Source organism: Alligator mississippiensis, chromosome 7 (genome assembly GCF_030867095.1).
Source record: "Alligator mississippiensis isolate rAllMis1 chromosome 7, rAllMis1, whole genome shotgun sequence".
NCBI classification, from domain to species: domain Eukaryota; kingdom Metazoa; phylum Chordata; order Crocodylia; family Alligatoridae; genus Alligator; species Alligator mississippiensis.
Genome location: NC_081830.1, coordinates 65,172,604 through 65,188,180, shown reverse-complemented (window position 1 = coordinate 65,188,180; position 15,577 = coordinate 65,172,604). Strand labels below are relative to the sequence as shown.

General features: G+C 41.4%; 1 protein-coding gene across 3 annotated transcripts in view; it reads left to right on the top strand.

Annotated features, from left to right (window-relative positions):
- The window catches only part of PLCH1 (phospholipase C eta 1), a 215,019-nt gene that overhangs the window by 128,240 nt on the left and 71,202 nt on the right, over positions 1-15,577 (top strand). For all 3 annotated transcript variants that reach the window (XM_014602787.3, XM_059731059.1, XM_019491860.2), the window contains exons 7-8: positions 6,439-6,532; positions 10,414-10,617. In XM_014602787.3, the coding sequence (XP_014458273.2) occupies positions 6,439-6,532; positions 10,414-10,617 (298 nt within the window). The remainder of the gene's footprint in view (positions 1-6,438; positions 6,533-10,413; positions 10,618-15,577) is intronic.

Sequence of the window (15,577 nt, the reverse complement as noted above, 5' to 3'; positions counted from 1 at the left end):
GGCTTTGCTATGAATAGCATTTATAGTCAAAAGTCAAGTTCTGTTTGAGCTTGGATAATCAGTTGTTATGTTTCTTCTGTGAAGTGTTTTCATTTATATTGTTCTGTGAAATTCTAGTAGGCTTCTCATGATGTCACAGGCTTAGCTAGGCGATATAAATAAGGCTTTCTAAGAAGCAAAATGAGATGGAGTTATCTCTCTGTGCATTCTCTAATATTTGGAGAGACAGAGATGTGAGCCAAGAGGCAGATAATTCTGTCATATTATTACAGTGTTCACTACAGCATTATATCACTATTTCATTGATAGTATTGCCTTGAGGTCTGGTCAAAAGTTGTAGCTTGTAAGAACCTGCATTCCATCCACTGTTTTCCCCATCAGCTGAGAGCTATAGTTTTTGGCTTGTAAAATGTGGTCCCCTAAGGGGTTCAGCAGTTGTTGTCTAGGAAGTCATGATCCATTCTTTATTCTCAGTCTCCCAATGAAAAGTTGTTTGATCATTTGAAACCAGTCTTCTTCACAGAAGAACTACATAAACTAATGCTCTAGCATTCACCTATAGGAGACCATTCTGGGATGCAGCAGAGAGGGACTGATCATGAGTGGTTTACTTCTGGGCAAGTGAGGCGGGTGCGGGGGGTTATATTATGAAAGCTACTGCAGATTTGATTTTAAAGCTTTGAAGTTACAAATTAATCTTCTAAGTTCAGTACATGAACTTCCCTTCCCTGTAGCTGGCCTCTTTGCCTGGAAGATTAAGTTGGCATTTTTAGAAATACCAACTATCCTGCTTTTTAGTGTTAGCAATCCTTGTAAGGAAGAGCCAATAACCAGACATGATATCTATCCCATAAGTCTTATTCTTGCAGGTCTTGGAAACATTGGCCAATGTGGCCAAGAAAATTGTTTATTTTCTACACCTGTAGAGTGATGAGTTTGTATTTCCCTTCACAGCAAAACGTATTCATAAGGTTGTTGGGTGAGAGTAGATTCTAGTATCAATACTAATATTGAACTTAGAGCAGACTTTATAAGTACAATAGAAGTTCATGTCTGCTCAGTTCTCAGGAATACTTATTTTTTTTATCTGGTATAATCACCCTTTTTTGATTATGTGTAAGACACATTATGTATAAGAGTTATGTTGAATTATCAGTACTATTAGGGTACCTTTTAAATATTTATCAAGATAAGTGTATCGAGAATAGTCATAAAAATCTTATACATTTTATAGTTAGAACTAATCAAATATGTAAGAAAATGCAAATTATAGAAATACTATATGTGGCAGTTATGAAATTATTCCTGTCACATAACTAATGAAGCAAAGCAAGAGATATATATCAAATTTAAGTTTATAGATCTATCAATACAGATTTTTATAAGCTCATCATGTAATAGTTTCCTTCTTACGAGGAAAATATTTCTGCTTATTAAAATATGAAAAAACCCCTCCTTAAACCTTTATTGGATAGAACTCTTTTTTAACATGCTTGGCAGTCTGGCTTTTTAAATTTAAATGTTATTCATTGACATGCAGTGTGAGTGTGCTAATAAAGTAATCATACTGGAATGGAGATGATTTTATAAAGGATCTGTTAAGAAAAGATTAGAATATATAATAGATGAGGAGAATGTTTTAGAATATGAGCCAATCCAGGTAATAAGGAGAAGGGTAATAATCATAGAGCTGAAATGAATGCTCTATAATAAGCTTGTATTTTGAGAATTTTTGAATTTTTTGGATCAACATTTGCCAATTGTGTTCATTTTGTATAACTAGCTGTATAACTTGTAATACACGCCTCAGTAAATTACTTAAGGGAGAACGTTTAGTATGTGCTGCTTGTAGAATACTGAATGCTTACCCAAAACTGATAAAGACAAAAGGAAAAACACATATGCATATGAATGTTGAAGCCAGGTTAATGGTGTACAGGGCATCTCAGTGCAGAGAATCTGAATAAACTGTAAGTATGTGGTCAGACGGTCTTAATCTTCTGCTGCAACCTAATAGATTCTCAGTCACTACTCGCTGTCACAAAGGACTGATATTGATGGATGAGAAAGTGAGAATTTCAGCTGGTGTCTCTCTCTAATAATTTTACCTGCTGGGTTTCAGCATTCGTTTTCAGAGTGCTCTGGAGACAGATGAGGAGGTTGGTTGAAGCATCGCTGATAATAGTTCCCTTATATCAGTAAGAACCTGGTCTGTCAATGGAATTTTATGATAAAGTAGGCAGTTGGTTTGGGGAAAATGGAAAAAAAAAATCTGAGTGGCAGGTGAGAGGAATGTAACTAATGAGTTCTATATGTATTGTATACAATTTGTTTGGCTTTTAGGTTGCATCTGTCTGTCTGTCTATTTTGTCCATTAAGACTGCACTGTGTTCAGTGCAAGGGACTGCCTTTTATTCTGAGTTTTTACAGCACCTAGCACAGTTAGACTTGATCCTGATTGGGTCCCTAGGTGCTGGTATCATACAAACATACCTCCTTGTTTATAAAAGTATCCAGTTTCAGGATAGCACTTAAATTGAATTAGTTGAATTTGAGTATGTACTTAAGAACTTCCACGAATGCGGTTGCATAAATGCTTTCTGAATTGGCACCAACAGAAATGACAAATGGGGATATTGCTAATAACATGCAGCACCCTAAATCATCAAGTGCACATTTAGGGTTAGTACCTAGATTAGGCTTTGATGTCTTTTTTTTCCTTTACTTTGACACATCATGATGTGAATACTTTATTGCCCATCTTTATTGCAGATCTTTAACTTTATTTTCCCACCTGAAGCAACAGATGATGCAAAATAACTGGTATATACCTTCTGCTTGGGTAAAAAATAGGAAAGCTGCACAACAGTGAAGGCTCCTGAGCCTTGTGGTATATCTCTTGAGACTTAGAAAAGTGAATGGTATATGAATTTCTCTGCAATGTGTTGAGGTCAGAAGTAGTAAAAAGTCCAACGTTGTTTTCAGTGAACAAAAGTCCTGATGTAGTGATTGTGGTAGTGATGAAGGTATCTCTTCCCAGTCACAGAAAAATATTGGCATGAAGTTTCCTAATGCTAAGCAGAACACATGCTGCTCTTAGAGTCATAATGCAGTTTTCAGTCACAGTGGAGCGCTTTTACAGGAAAGTCCAGGGAATAAAGTGGGAAACAACTTGATAGAGGGTTGTTGGTTGTAGCCATGTTAGTCTAAGGACATAGGGGCTAGGGACAGACATTCAGAAAGCCGGAGTCTGAATTGATTCAACCTTTGCAGGTAGACTAACCTGCGTAGGCTGAACTGGTTTGTAACAGGATAAACAATCCCTCTGGACTGAGGAAGGTCCTGTCAGACCAACCTGGTAGCCTTCTACTACCAGGTCACAAAATGCTTGGATACAGATGTCGCGGTGGACGTAGTCTTTCTGGACTTTAGGAAGGCCTTCAACACTGTCTCTAACCCCAATCTCATTAAAATGTAGGCAACTGTGGCATCGATGCCAACACAGTCAGATAGGTCACAAATTGGCTGGAGGGCCACACCCAGAGAGTGGTGGTGGATGGGTCTTATTCAACCTGGAGGGATGTGGGCAGTGGGGTCTCCCAGGGCTCAGTGCTCGGGCCCGTACTGTTCAACATCGTCAGCGACTTAGATAAGGGAATGAAATCACTTTGTTCAAATTTGCAGATGACACTAAGATGTGAGGAGAAGTGAGCATGCTAGAAGGGAGGGACAGGCTACAACTAGATCTGGACAGGTTACAGGGGTGGGCAGATGAGAATAGGATGGTTTTCAATATGAACAAGTGCAAAGTGTTGCACCTGGGGATGAAGAACCAGCAGCATACCTACAGGCTGGGGAACTCCCTTTTCATCAGTACAGAGGCAGAAAAGGACCTTGGAGTCATTATTGATTCCTAGATGAACATGGGCCGCCAATGTGAGGACGTGGTCAGGAAGGCTAACTGCACCTTGTCATGCATCCACAGATGCATCACGAGCAGGTCCAAGGAGGTGATCCTCCCCGTCTATGCGACACTGGTCAGGCCACAGTTGGAGTACTGCATCCAGTTCTGGGTGCCGCATTTCAGGAGGGATGTGGACAGCATTGAGAGGGTCCAGAGGAGGGCTACTCACATTGTCAGGGGGCAGCAGGGCAGGCCCTATGAGGAGAGGCTACAGGACCTGAACCTGTTCAGCCTCCACAAGAGAAAGCTGAGAGGGGATCTGGTGGCCATCTCTAAACTTACCAAGGGGAACCAGTGGAGAACGGGAGAGTCCCTGTTCCCCCGAGCACCACCAGGAGTAACAAGGAATAACAGCCACAAGTTGACTGAGAGTAGGTTCAGGTTAGACATCAGGAGACACTAATTCACAGTCAGGGCGGCTAGGATCTGGAACCAACTTCCAAGGGAAGTGGTGCTCGCTTCTACTATGGGGGTCTTCAAAAGGAGGCTAGACAATCACCTAGCCAGGGTCGTTTGACCCCAGCACTCTTTCCTGCCCAGGGCAAGGGGTTGGACTTGATGATCTAATCAGGCCCCTTCCGACCCTACCAACTATGAAACTAGGAACTTCGAGCACGTGCCTGCAGTTGCTCAGGTCATGTGCCAGGTGGTGCTATAGTGCACCCTTGGCTGCAGGGACACTGTGCTGGGGGGAATGGCCAGTCTGGGCTGAACTGGCCAGAGAGGGGTTTAATTCCCCACTCTCTATCCCACCAGCAGGGACCCGAGCAGGGTCTGGCAGGCACTCCCTCATCACTGCTGCAGCAGGGGGGCACCATGGCCCCTGAGGCAGAGAGGGGCAGGGAGGAGAGTTAGTTTCCCCACTACCCCCACTGGCTGCTGGGTCTGCCTGCCCTTGCCCCTGTGCTGCCTGCCTGGAAATAGATCGCCCCCCCCCCCCCCCCCAGCTCAGTTCTGTGCAAGGGAAGCGAGGCCTGCTCTAGCACCACCACCCCCCGCCCTCTAGCCTGAGCCACTGCAGGTGTGTGCCTGCATGTCTGGGATGTCGGTGCAGTTACAAAGTGATTTAGCCTGCCAGGTGAGACTAACCTACAAAGATTGAATCAATTCAGGCTCAGGCTTTTTTAATGTCTGGCCCTAGCCTTGAGTTGCTAATGCTACTTGAGATATGTTCAGTCAGAGTGAGTGCATTCACTGTCTTTCAGGAAGTTTCTCATCATCACACAACACTATCAAGTTCTTACCAAAATACTCAGCTCTAGGGGATTAACCTTGTTCAAAGGGTCTCCACAGAGATGAGAATTAAAGTGTAGCCTTGATAAACTCTAGAAAAAGTGGAGATGATCAGACCATACAAAGAGTGAAGTTTATGGAAATAGGCATGTCAGCTAAAAAAAAAAAAAAAAGCCTCCAGTCAGTGAAAAGGAAAACCACAAGTCACCTAGGGAGTATTTCTTAGAGTCTGAACAGTAAGTGTAGGAGAATGCACAATGCTGAATAATCTGTACTGCTGCCGCTTCCTGGAGCAATCATATTTAATATGAACTATGTATAATTTGAGAATGAGAACATAAATCTTCCTGGATTCCTTTGCTTCAAGTTTGATTTATTTCTTAATTTGCAACTATGTATAAATCCTGTGTTTAAACTGACTCTGGTGAAGAATGAGGAACTTGATAATAAAAATGAGATGTAAATATTATTAATTCCATCTTTATTGCCATAAAGCCTCTGATATTTTTGGTGAAAAATGTGCTTAACCTGACCTTTTTTTGCTTTAGTTCTGTTCAATTTGCAGTAGGAGTATAAAAGCTATTTATTCTTATTAACCTTGCTGAATACATAGATATTTGAGTTGAAATCCTGGCCCTATTCAAATCAGTGGGAGTTATGTCATTGATTTCAATCCTAGCTAAAATAAAATCTATGCCATGACTCCTGTTGACTTTAGTGGAGTCAATATTTCACCTCTGCATCTGATTCTTCTGTCTTATCTCATATATCATGGGTAACTGATGACAACAATGGAGTCACAGCCATGGAACACAAATGTGAGAAGAAAATCAGGTTCCTTGGATCCTTTTCTTTTGTAAATTGTTTGAAAGAATACCAGATTCAATCCATTATTTGTGCTTAGTAATATGCTTTTAAAACTTGAACTATTATTGATGACTGTCTTTCAGGTAATTTTGAGCTCTTCAGACCAACCAATATAATTCTATAGTTCTTATTCTTTACCGTGTTCATTCTTAAAGTTAAAAGATACAAAGCATGCAACTTGTGGAGAGTTAAATAAGATCCAAATTTTGAAAAGTCATTTTAGAATAGTGTTACTGACAGTCTTATTCATGGCTGACTGAACTCAGTATTTGATCACAAGACTTTCAACCAGATACAGGAGCCTGAAGTATATTTTGACATGTTGGTCACATACTAGAAAAAATATGTACACCAATGCTGTCATTTTTGTGCAGATGAATAATGTGACAACAGATTATTGCCTTGACATCATAAGGAAGTTTGAAGTTTCAGAAGAAAACAAGGAGCAAAATGTTTTGGGGATAGAAGGTAAAGTCTTTGTGATTCTTCATATATTTGTGTTGCATTTTCTCTGATGTATCTTCTGATGATTTATGACTACAATAGAGGACTGACATAAAAGATACCTACCAGTAGTGTTTGATGTATTTTAATAAGTTAGGGGGAAAAGAGACTACAAACAGGCTGAAGTACTAGACTAATACTGTATCACCAGATACTGTTCTTTAATAACAAGTCATATTCACAACCACACTGTCTTAAAATTCCATAAAACTTGTATAAATGCTTCTTACTAATCATCTAGTTTTAAACCACAAATATAAACTGTGCTTTATATACTGTATCCTGTTTTTGCTGAAAAAATTGTAAATTCTGCTATCAATTACATTTGTATAAATCCATATATATTACCTGACAGTTCCTTGATTTATATTTATTTACATTAGACATAGAACAGAATTAGGCCTGTGAGTTTCTTATGGATTTTAGTACTGATTTCTTTCATTCACACACATTAGGCTGAAGATGGTGTATTAATTCTGAAACCAGCTTAATACCAAATTCAGATCTGGATGCTTTCATAAACTAGATTGAAATAAATGAAGTTCTATGGTCTGTTAACATGCCTAGAAGATAACTTTAATGAATCAGATTAACTTTCTTGTTGGATTCTGTAGAGAAAAGAATCATTTTCCTCTAACAGCAAAACAATAGCAAGCCAGAAACCTGGGTTTATGTTTCTACCACAAGCTCCTTTGTGTGGCCCGGAGTTAATTTACTTGGCCAGAATTAGGAAAAGAAATATGCTGTGACATTTTAAACATTCCTGAAAACATTTCTATTCCCATTAGGTTTCATAACTCTCCCCTCTTATTTTAATTATGTTGAGGGTCTGAATAGTTTACTGAGACCCTTCAAAACATTTTAAATTCCATGTTCTGGAGGCAGGTATTTATTTAAATGCACTGTCCCTGATTCTTATTTAATTTTTACTGGTGTAGATCAATACCAAAGGGGAGAGGTGGGCACTAAAAATACACTGCAGTCATTCCAGGGTATGACTGAATCAAAATATGGCACCAGGGAGCTTTGTATCAGGACACGGTGTGCCTACGGTATGCACACTGCTTCCTAAACTGAAAAAAATGCCTAAGTAGGGCTTTTGTTTGGTGACTCCTCTGGAGACTTATTCCCAATCTAACTTCAGTTATTCTTGATTTCTTCAGCATCAAATAGAAAATCAGAGAATTTTAAAATGAAGAACGTAAATGAGCATACAAGCAATGTTATAGCCCTGATGGTCCAGAAATTATGCAAGAAGCAAGGACTTCTTAGGGCGATGTTTTATTAGACCAGCTATGTCATTTGGATAAAGTTAGACAAGCTTTTTAGTGAAAGACATTCATCAGGTGTCATGAGATCGGAGTCAATGGCAAGGTAGAGACCCAGGAGCCAAATTTGTGCCTGGCATAAATGGTCAGACATCTCGTTGATTTCAGTAGTATTTGTCTCCACTTATGCCAGGGTTGGATTTGGGTAGCTTCCTCGTTGTTGCTATCTACTGGAACAATTCTAAGGCTCTACCATGGGTGAGGGTTCCCACAGGGGAAGTACAAAGTACTAGTGTACTTACTAGTACAAAGTCCTGGGAATTTCTGGGGTGCCAGGCCTACCCTTTTGCAGGTTCTATGCCTTCATACCCCTTCCTCTTGTCTGCTGTTCCTAAATCTCACTTTAAGAGGGATTTCAGTGGTGACGTAAACAGTTAATACTGCCCCAAACTACATAACTTTTTCCTGTAATGTACACTGGGTCAGCAGTGAGACTTTGTATACCCCTAAAATGAGGCTGTCAGGAATTGTGCATCTAAAAGATCCCTCCCTTTAATTCACCTAAGCCATCCCTCACTCCTCCAAATGGGTCTTACACCTCCCAGAACATTCAGCAGCATCTGAGTGAAAGAGGGTAGTGCTGGAGAGGCAACTAATATTTCTCCTACCACATGCAAACACCTCATAAAGAGTCAGGAGACACTGCCACCTCTATGCTAAGATTGGGAGGCAGGGACCCATTTTTTTAAGGGCAGTGTCTCATCCCAATTGTTTGCAGAGGTGTCCTTGGTAATGTCATCCGATAATTTGAAGAAAGGAAGCTTGGTACATTCTAAAGGAGTTGGTGACCTATTCTGCTCTGCTTGTTAGTGAAATGATTTTGCTGACTGAACTGCAAGAGACAGCATGGGTATACTTGCCTAAGTCTGTGCATTAGATCTGGCAGAAAAAAAACAACTCTCCAGGGTTTCAGAGTTTCTACACACAAATTTCTGTTGTATACCCCTTAAGGGCCTGAAGGAAATGTATAATCTGAAAATAGGCTGGGAAATGGGATTGCAGATTTGTGTTTTTCTTAGCCTTTCCCTATTACTGTTATTCATTATTTAAGCTTATATATTTTATACTTGAATCCGATGTTTAGTCTTTGCTGTTCCTTGTTAATATGCCCCTTAAGCATCTCTAAGCCAATGATGTATAAAACCTCCTGGTTTTAGAAGGCATGGATTTGTCAATCTGTTATGATGCGTTTCATTTTTAGTTTTTGCAATATTGTTCTGAAGTAACTGTGTATTGCATACAGAAGGCAGTGAAAGCCTTTTCTTCTCTGGTATTAGTGGTTCAAACTACTGTGGGCTTCAGCAGGAGTGTAGTGGTCCACCTGGCTAGCCTCAGACTCTGCCAGACTCAAATCAGTCCTTAAACTAATTCCTGTAATATGGTCCCAGCTATCATCTTTCTCTGGGCTTCACGCCACCAGTGATAATGCCCTGGGTTCTTCTGCACCACAGAGTTCAGTAAAAAACATAAATAGTCAAATATAAGCTTCAGCCCTGGGTTAATCTGCACAACAGAAAATATACACTGCCCACAGTGAACATCCACAAACATGGGTTAATTCTCACCCTGTATTCTTCATTCTTCCTTGGAGAGACCTGCTTCTCTACCAGAACAATTCCCCCCCCCCCCAATCCTCCCCTTCACTTCCTCTTCCTGTCCCCTTTTCTTTCCTGGGCAGCCAGTTAAATTCACCTCATTTACCGATTGACTGAACGAGCTGTGGTCTCTTAGGTGGGTAGCCTGTTACCAGCTAGCTAATTGCTCTAGGCTGCAAGCCTTCAGCCTATTATAAAGAGTTGTGACAGAGGAGGCTAGGCATGTTAGTCTGATGACAGGCAGAAAGTAGAGCAGAATGAGCCTACCTTAGAGGCTAACTAGTTCAGAGAGGCATGAGGTTTTGTAGGTAACAACCTACATGCAGGCAGCTATTTCTTTTGGCCTGCAGGGCTCCCCACATGTCCAAGAATTTGATGGCAGATGAGCGGTGGTAGCATTAATTACCACAGCAGAGCCCAGAGCTGCAGTAGTTAACCCAGCCACTGCTCTTCCACCACCACATTTCTGTATCCATGACATGGCCAGATGACATAGCTTCATGTGCCAGCATGCAAGGCCAGGCCAGCACATGGGGATGCTCTGCAGCTGGATCTAGCATGTGAAGCCAGGCTGGCACACAGGCTTGCACTGACAAACTAATCCTGTGTGTTGACTCCATATCACCTCAGGCCTGCTGACTGACCCCATGCATGGGATCTGGTCTGTGGACTAGCCCTGCACCAGGGATTGGGTCCACAAGGCTGGAAAAGTTGAATACCACTGCTTTAGATAGTCATATATACACTCAAAGGAGTGTTAGCCAGCACAGTGGATTCATCTTGCATGATCCAACAGGTTTAGAGTGGGTTAATGCTGATATACTGTAGGGGGAGAATTAACTGTTAGGGGTAAGTCCTTCTAGTAGGGTTTCCCTATTAAGGTACACTGCAGTCTGAAGAACTGTTTATTTTTTCTTCAAAGGTTTCACCAATTTCATGCGCAGTCCTGCTTGTGACATATTTAACCCACTGCATTGTGAAGTTCACCAGGATATGGATCAACCCCTTTGTAATTACTACATTGCTTCATCTCACAACACATACCTAACAGGAGACCAACTTTTGTCCCAGTCCAAAGTGGAGATGTATGCCCGGGTGCTGCAGGATGGCTGTCGATGCATTGAAGGTACTGTCAGTGTTGTTTGTTACGTTTGTCTATGTCCAACAGACATTTCCTCTGTGTTTGACACTGTATGCGCAGACTGAGTCCCTTTGTTCTTCATTCCCTTGATATCATGGATAAACTTTATGTGCTAACAAGAATGCCTGATAATCTGTTCATTGAGGTGTGTCTCTCAGACAGACTCACACAGCATAGGCACTGGTGGCTTCTCCTGCTAGGTCTGTTATAAAGGCTATATAACATACACCTCACTGGCACTGAAGCCAATGGCAGAATTCCCTTTGATTTTATTGCCACCAGGATTTGTCCTCAGGAGTTTACTAATTAATAACCAATCACTATATCATAGGAATCATAAGTTCATCTGTATCTGCTCATTGTGCCTCCCTCTGTGCTAAGGTTCTCTGGAATGCATCCTGTCTTTTTGCACCCAGTCTCAAAAAAGCATTGAAGAGGTCTGTAGCATTTTTAAGATGCTGTTAGCATTCTAGAGAGGAAGCTGTAATAGTGAATTGCTGTAGATCAACAATGTCACAATGGCTTAGCAAAAACATTTTTGTTTTCTGATTCCATTTTACATGCTATGGATCTGATTATGCTTTTCTGAAATCAAAGGCAAAACTGCTACTCTCTTTAGTGGGCTCAGAAGAAATTAATCTGTGTATTTGTGAAAATAAATTGTCATTATGAGCATCAAAGGCTGCCTTTCTTTCACATATTTGTTGATCTGCTATATGTGGTATGTAATATATAACTGCACCTTTGGAATTATATAGCATAATTTTAGATGCCCTCATCATCATTGGCAGCCATTGGTCTTGGGAGATGATGGAGACTGCACCTTTGGATTACCAGGGACCACCACAATTTCCTGAGTAGCTGAGGAGTCCAATGACCAACAAGCAGACGCTCAAGCAAGTTGCACATACAAACTTGGTTGAGCTTGCAGTGGCATGCCAAGTACCATCTTGTCTTGCCTGCCTCTGATGCCTCTTCTCTTTCTGATCATTGACCCTCTCCATCTTGAAGCGACTTAGGCCCTGCTTCACGGCAGCTTTCCACTCACAACAGTCCAAGGCGATTGATTCCCAGTGTTGGCCACTGATGCGCTGCTTGTGCAGGCTTTTCTTGCAGACATCAAGAAAATGGAGCTTGGGTCATCCAAGTCGATGCTTGCCAGTGACCAGTTTACTGTAGAGTATGCTGTTGAGGATTCAGCCATTGCTCATATGATTTATGTGTCCTAACCAACAGAGGCACCTCTGTCTCAGGAGCATGAACATACTGGGTATCTTGGCCTGTTCCAGACCAGTGAAGTTGGAAATTTTGTCATGTCATATGCCCAGGATATGGCAGAGACATTGAAGATGGAAACTGGTCAGTTTTCTTTCTTCCTTGGCATAAGGAGTCCACATTTCACTGCCATACAATAGAGAGCTAAGTATTCAAGCACTACAGATGAACATCTTAATTGACTGAGCGAGCACTCTGTTTTTCCAAACTCTCTTTTGAAGTTTAGCTATGGTGTTGCTTGCTTTTCCGATATGAGTGTTAATTTCAGCTTCCAAGCCAAGATTTTGCGAGATGATGGACCCCAAGTAAGTGAATGTTTCAATTGCTTCCAGGCTTTTATCATGTATTGTAACTTCAGGAGGGCAGTCAACTTGTTGACCCATAACTACTTTCTTCTTTAGGCTTATGGTCAGACCAAAATTGTCATAAGAATGAGAAGCACAATCCATGAGACTTTGTAGTTCTGCTTCTGAATGACTAACAATTGTTGTGTCATCTGCAAAGAGCATTTCATGGACAAGAACTTATTGGGTTTTGAGACGAACAAGGTTAAAGAGTTTCCCATCAGATCTGGTCCAAAGGTATACTCCTTCTGAAGAATTACTGAATTCATATTTAAGTAGCAAAGCAAAGAAAATCCCAAAAAGTGTTGGAACAAGAACACAGCCCTGGTTTACACCACTCTTGATTTCGATTTCTTCCAAATGTGACCCATCAATCTGCACAATTCCTTGCATACCAACATGGAAGGACTTGATAATGCTTAGGATCTTAGGAGACAAGCCAGTCTTCTTCAGGATTCAGAACAAGCCATATCTGTTGACAAGATCAAAAGCTTTGGTGAGATCAACAAATGCTATGTACAGAGATTTCCTTTGCTCAAGGCACTTTTGTTGTAGCTGTCTCAAGGAAAATATCATATCTATTGTGGACCTACCAGATATGAAACCACATTGAGGAACTACACATTTGCTCCAACACATACATATTAATTTGTACAGATGGGAGAGGAGGATGGATTTCCCGCACTTAGTAACTTCAGCTGATATGTAATCTGTACCTGTGGCTTACCACAAGGAAGCTGATCAGTGGTTTTTTCTGCTTTGTCTACAGTAGGTTCATGATCAAGTATTGTCAGGGTTGAGAGGACTTCAAATGCATCAAGAGCGGGGTCATGGACCACATTTTCATGAGCGTATAGCTCTCCATTGATCCATCTGCTTATTGCGGGAATTGATGACTTTGCCTGTGGAAGATTTTAAAGGGGTGTTCTTCCTCAGAACAAGACTAGGAGCTTTTCTGATTCCCCCGTACATTGCTTGCATGTCACCTTGGTTAGCAGCTTTTTGTATACTTTCACACAGTTGTAGCCAATAATCATTTGCATGCAATCTCACTGTACGTTTCACCTTTTACCAGATCTCTCAAAGCACCTGCAAGTTAGAGTGGCTAGGGTTGCACTTATATTTAAGGAGAGCTGACTGTTTGTCTTCTATGAGTGGGATTATTTCAGATGAGTTCTCATCGAATCAATAGTTTGAGCTGTGATGGAAGCTAGCACAAGAATCCAAGGCAGTTTGATAGATGGCTCCTTTGAGAAGAATCCATTTCCCCTCAGTAGTATTACATGGCTTCAGAGATAATACAGTTCCAGAGAGAGTCTTGATGAATTGAGACAATGTCTCAATTTCAGCCACCTGGCATTTTTTCATAGTAAGGAGAGTTTCTTGCTTTTATACAATGTCTTGGGATGCAACTTGAGGTTAGTGCATACCAATGAATGATCAGTATCATAGTCAGCACTCTGGATCACATGATGATTATATCACATGTCTTGTAAGTGAGTGATAATCAGACTGAGTTGATGCTAGTGTCCAGGTGTGGGTAGCACTGAGATACTTTGTGTGGAGGATTCATGTGAAAAAGAGAATTCATTATACATAGCTCATTGCATGAACATAGCTTGAGCAAATGTCCACTTTCACTCATTTTGCTAACACCATTGGCACCCAAATACTGAGGCCAGGCAGCATGCTCAGTGCCAACCCTTGCTTTGAAGTGTCCAAGCAGGAGGATTTTTTCATTAGGTGAAATATTATTGATTAAGGCACTAAACTTATTGTAGAAGCAGTCCTTTGATTCAGATGAAGTGATAAGAGTTGGAGCAGGTAAGAGATTGACAGGACCAGAGGCAGTAGGGAGTCAAAGCACCGCTAATTTTTCAGAGTCCTGTAGCACTAACAACAACAAATCCTGTCTCTGGTATGGTACTTATTAAGCCCCATTTATGTGTTTAAGGAATGAAGAAGTTATCATGTTACAGGTGTCTTGCTCTTTGATAACAAAGGCAAGATAGTCTTTCTGTGGAATGTAGTGGCAAGAATTGGAAGCTACTTCTATGCAACTTTGAAACTCTGCATTTGTATTTGATGGGTAACATCTTCTAATTGTTATCATATAAACTTCACGTAGGAGAATTGAATCTAGAAGTGTTGAGAGCTTTAGAAATCTACTGACTAAATATACTCATTTTCTTAAAAGAAGAACATTTTCTTTATTTTGCCAAGAGCTGCAAAGAACAGTAAAAACAAGAATAAATGTAGAGGAAGAAGGAGTGACAAAAATACTGGTTCTCGAAGCTAGTTCAGTGGAACCAGGCAAGGGGGAATCTAGAGTGGGTGTAATGGCACAGTTGTATCCCGCATTTTGGACAAGGCCAGGGGAACAATAAGTGGGTACTTTAAGTGCCCAAGTCAGGGAAGACTCTTCCCCTTCATACTCAGTGGCATGTCGCCTCCTCCCATCCTTCCCTCACCCCAACCTACTGTTGCCACTGTCCCCAATGTCTCCAGCTGTCCCAAGGGTGGGAATGCTCAGAGGTGCTCTTGCTATGGCAGCAGCAGGTGGGTTCCTCCTCCCTGCCTGGTCCTCTGGGTGTTCCTCAGCAGTCCAGGAGCAGACTCAGGGATGGACAGCCTGCTTGCCACTGCTGTTTTCCTCAGCTGGGCCTGGCTCCCCATACAGCCCAGCTGGAATGGGTCAGGAGCAGCTCTGGAGATTACCCTGGGGGCAGCCAGAAATAGCACCAACATTGGCAGTGGCAGGCAGGGCAGAAAGGAATGGAAGGGGAGAAGGGGGGAAAGGAGGCAGGGCAGAGAAGAGGGGGAGGGAAGATTCTTACCTGATTTGAGGACTTAAAAAAAAAGTGCCTAATTGCTGCTCCCACAGGATGGTTTGCCTGTCCCAATGGGCAGGCTGGGTGGAAGCCAGGACTGGGGGTGAATCTACCTCTGCACTTCTGGTCACTACTTCCACAGCTTCCTTTACAAAACCATGGACCTGCCTATGGAGCCAGACATCAGTTATCACAGATTTATGGAATGCTTTATGTCAAAGAGACTGTCATTAAAGACCTGCACTGATGCAGCCTGCTAAAAAAGCAGAGCATAGATTTAGAAGCAAAGGTTGTTTGAGCTTTTTCTGCTGGGTATTTGTTATTGGGAACACACTGATACACTTGCTTGTGTTTAGTAATTGTTACTACAAAACATTGTTTTTGGTTTCATTAATAACTATTCCCCCTGTTAACATGAACAGAACCTACTGGGGGCAAACACAAAATGAACTTGTAACCTCCTTTTTTAACTCTTAAATCCATTTGCCAGTAACT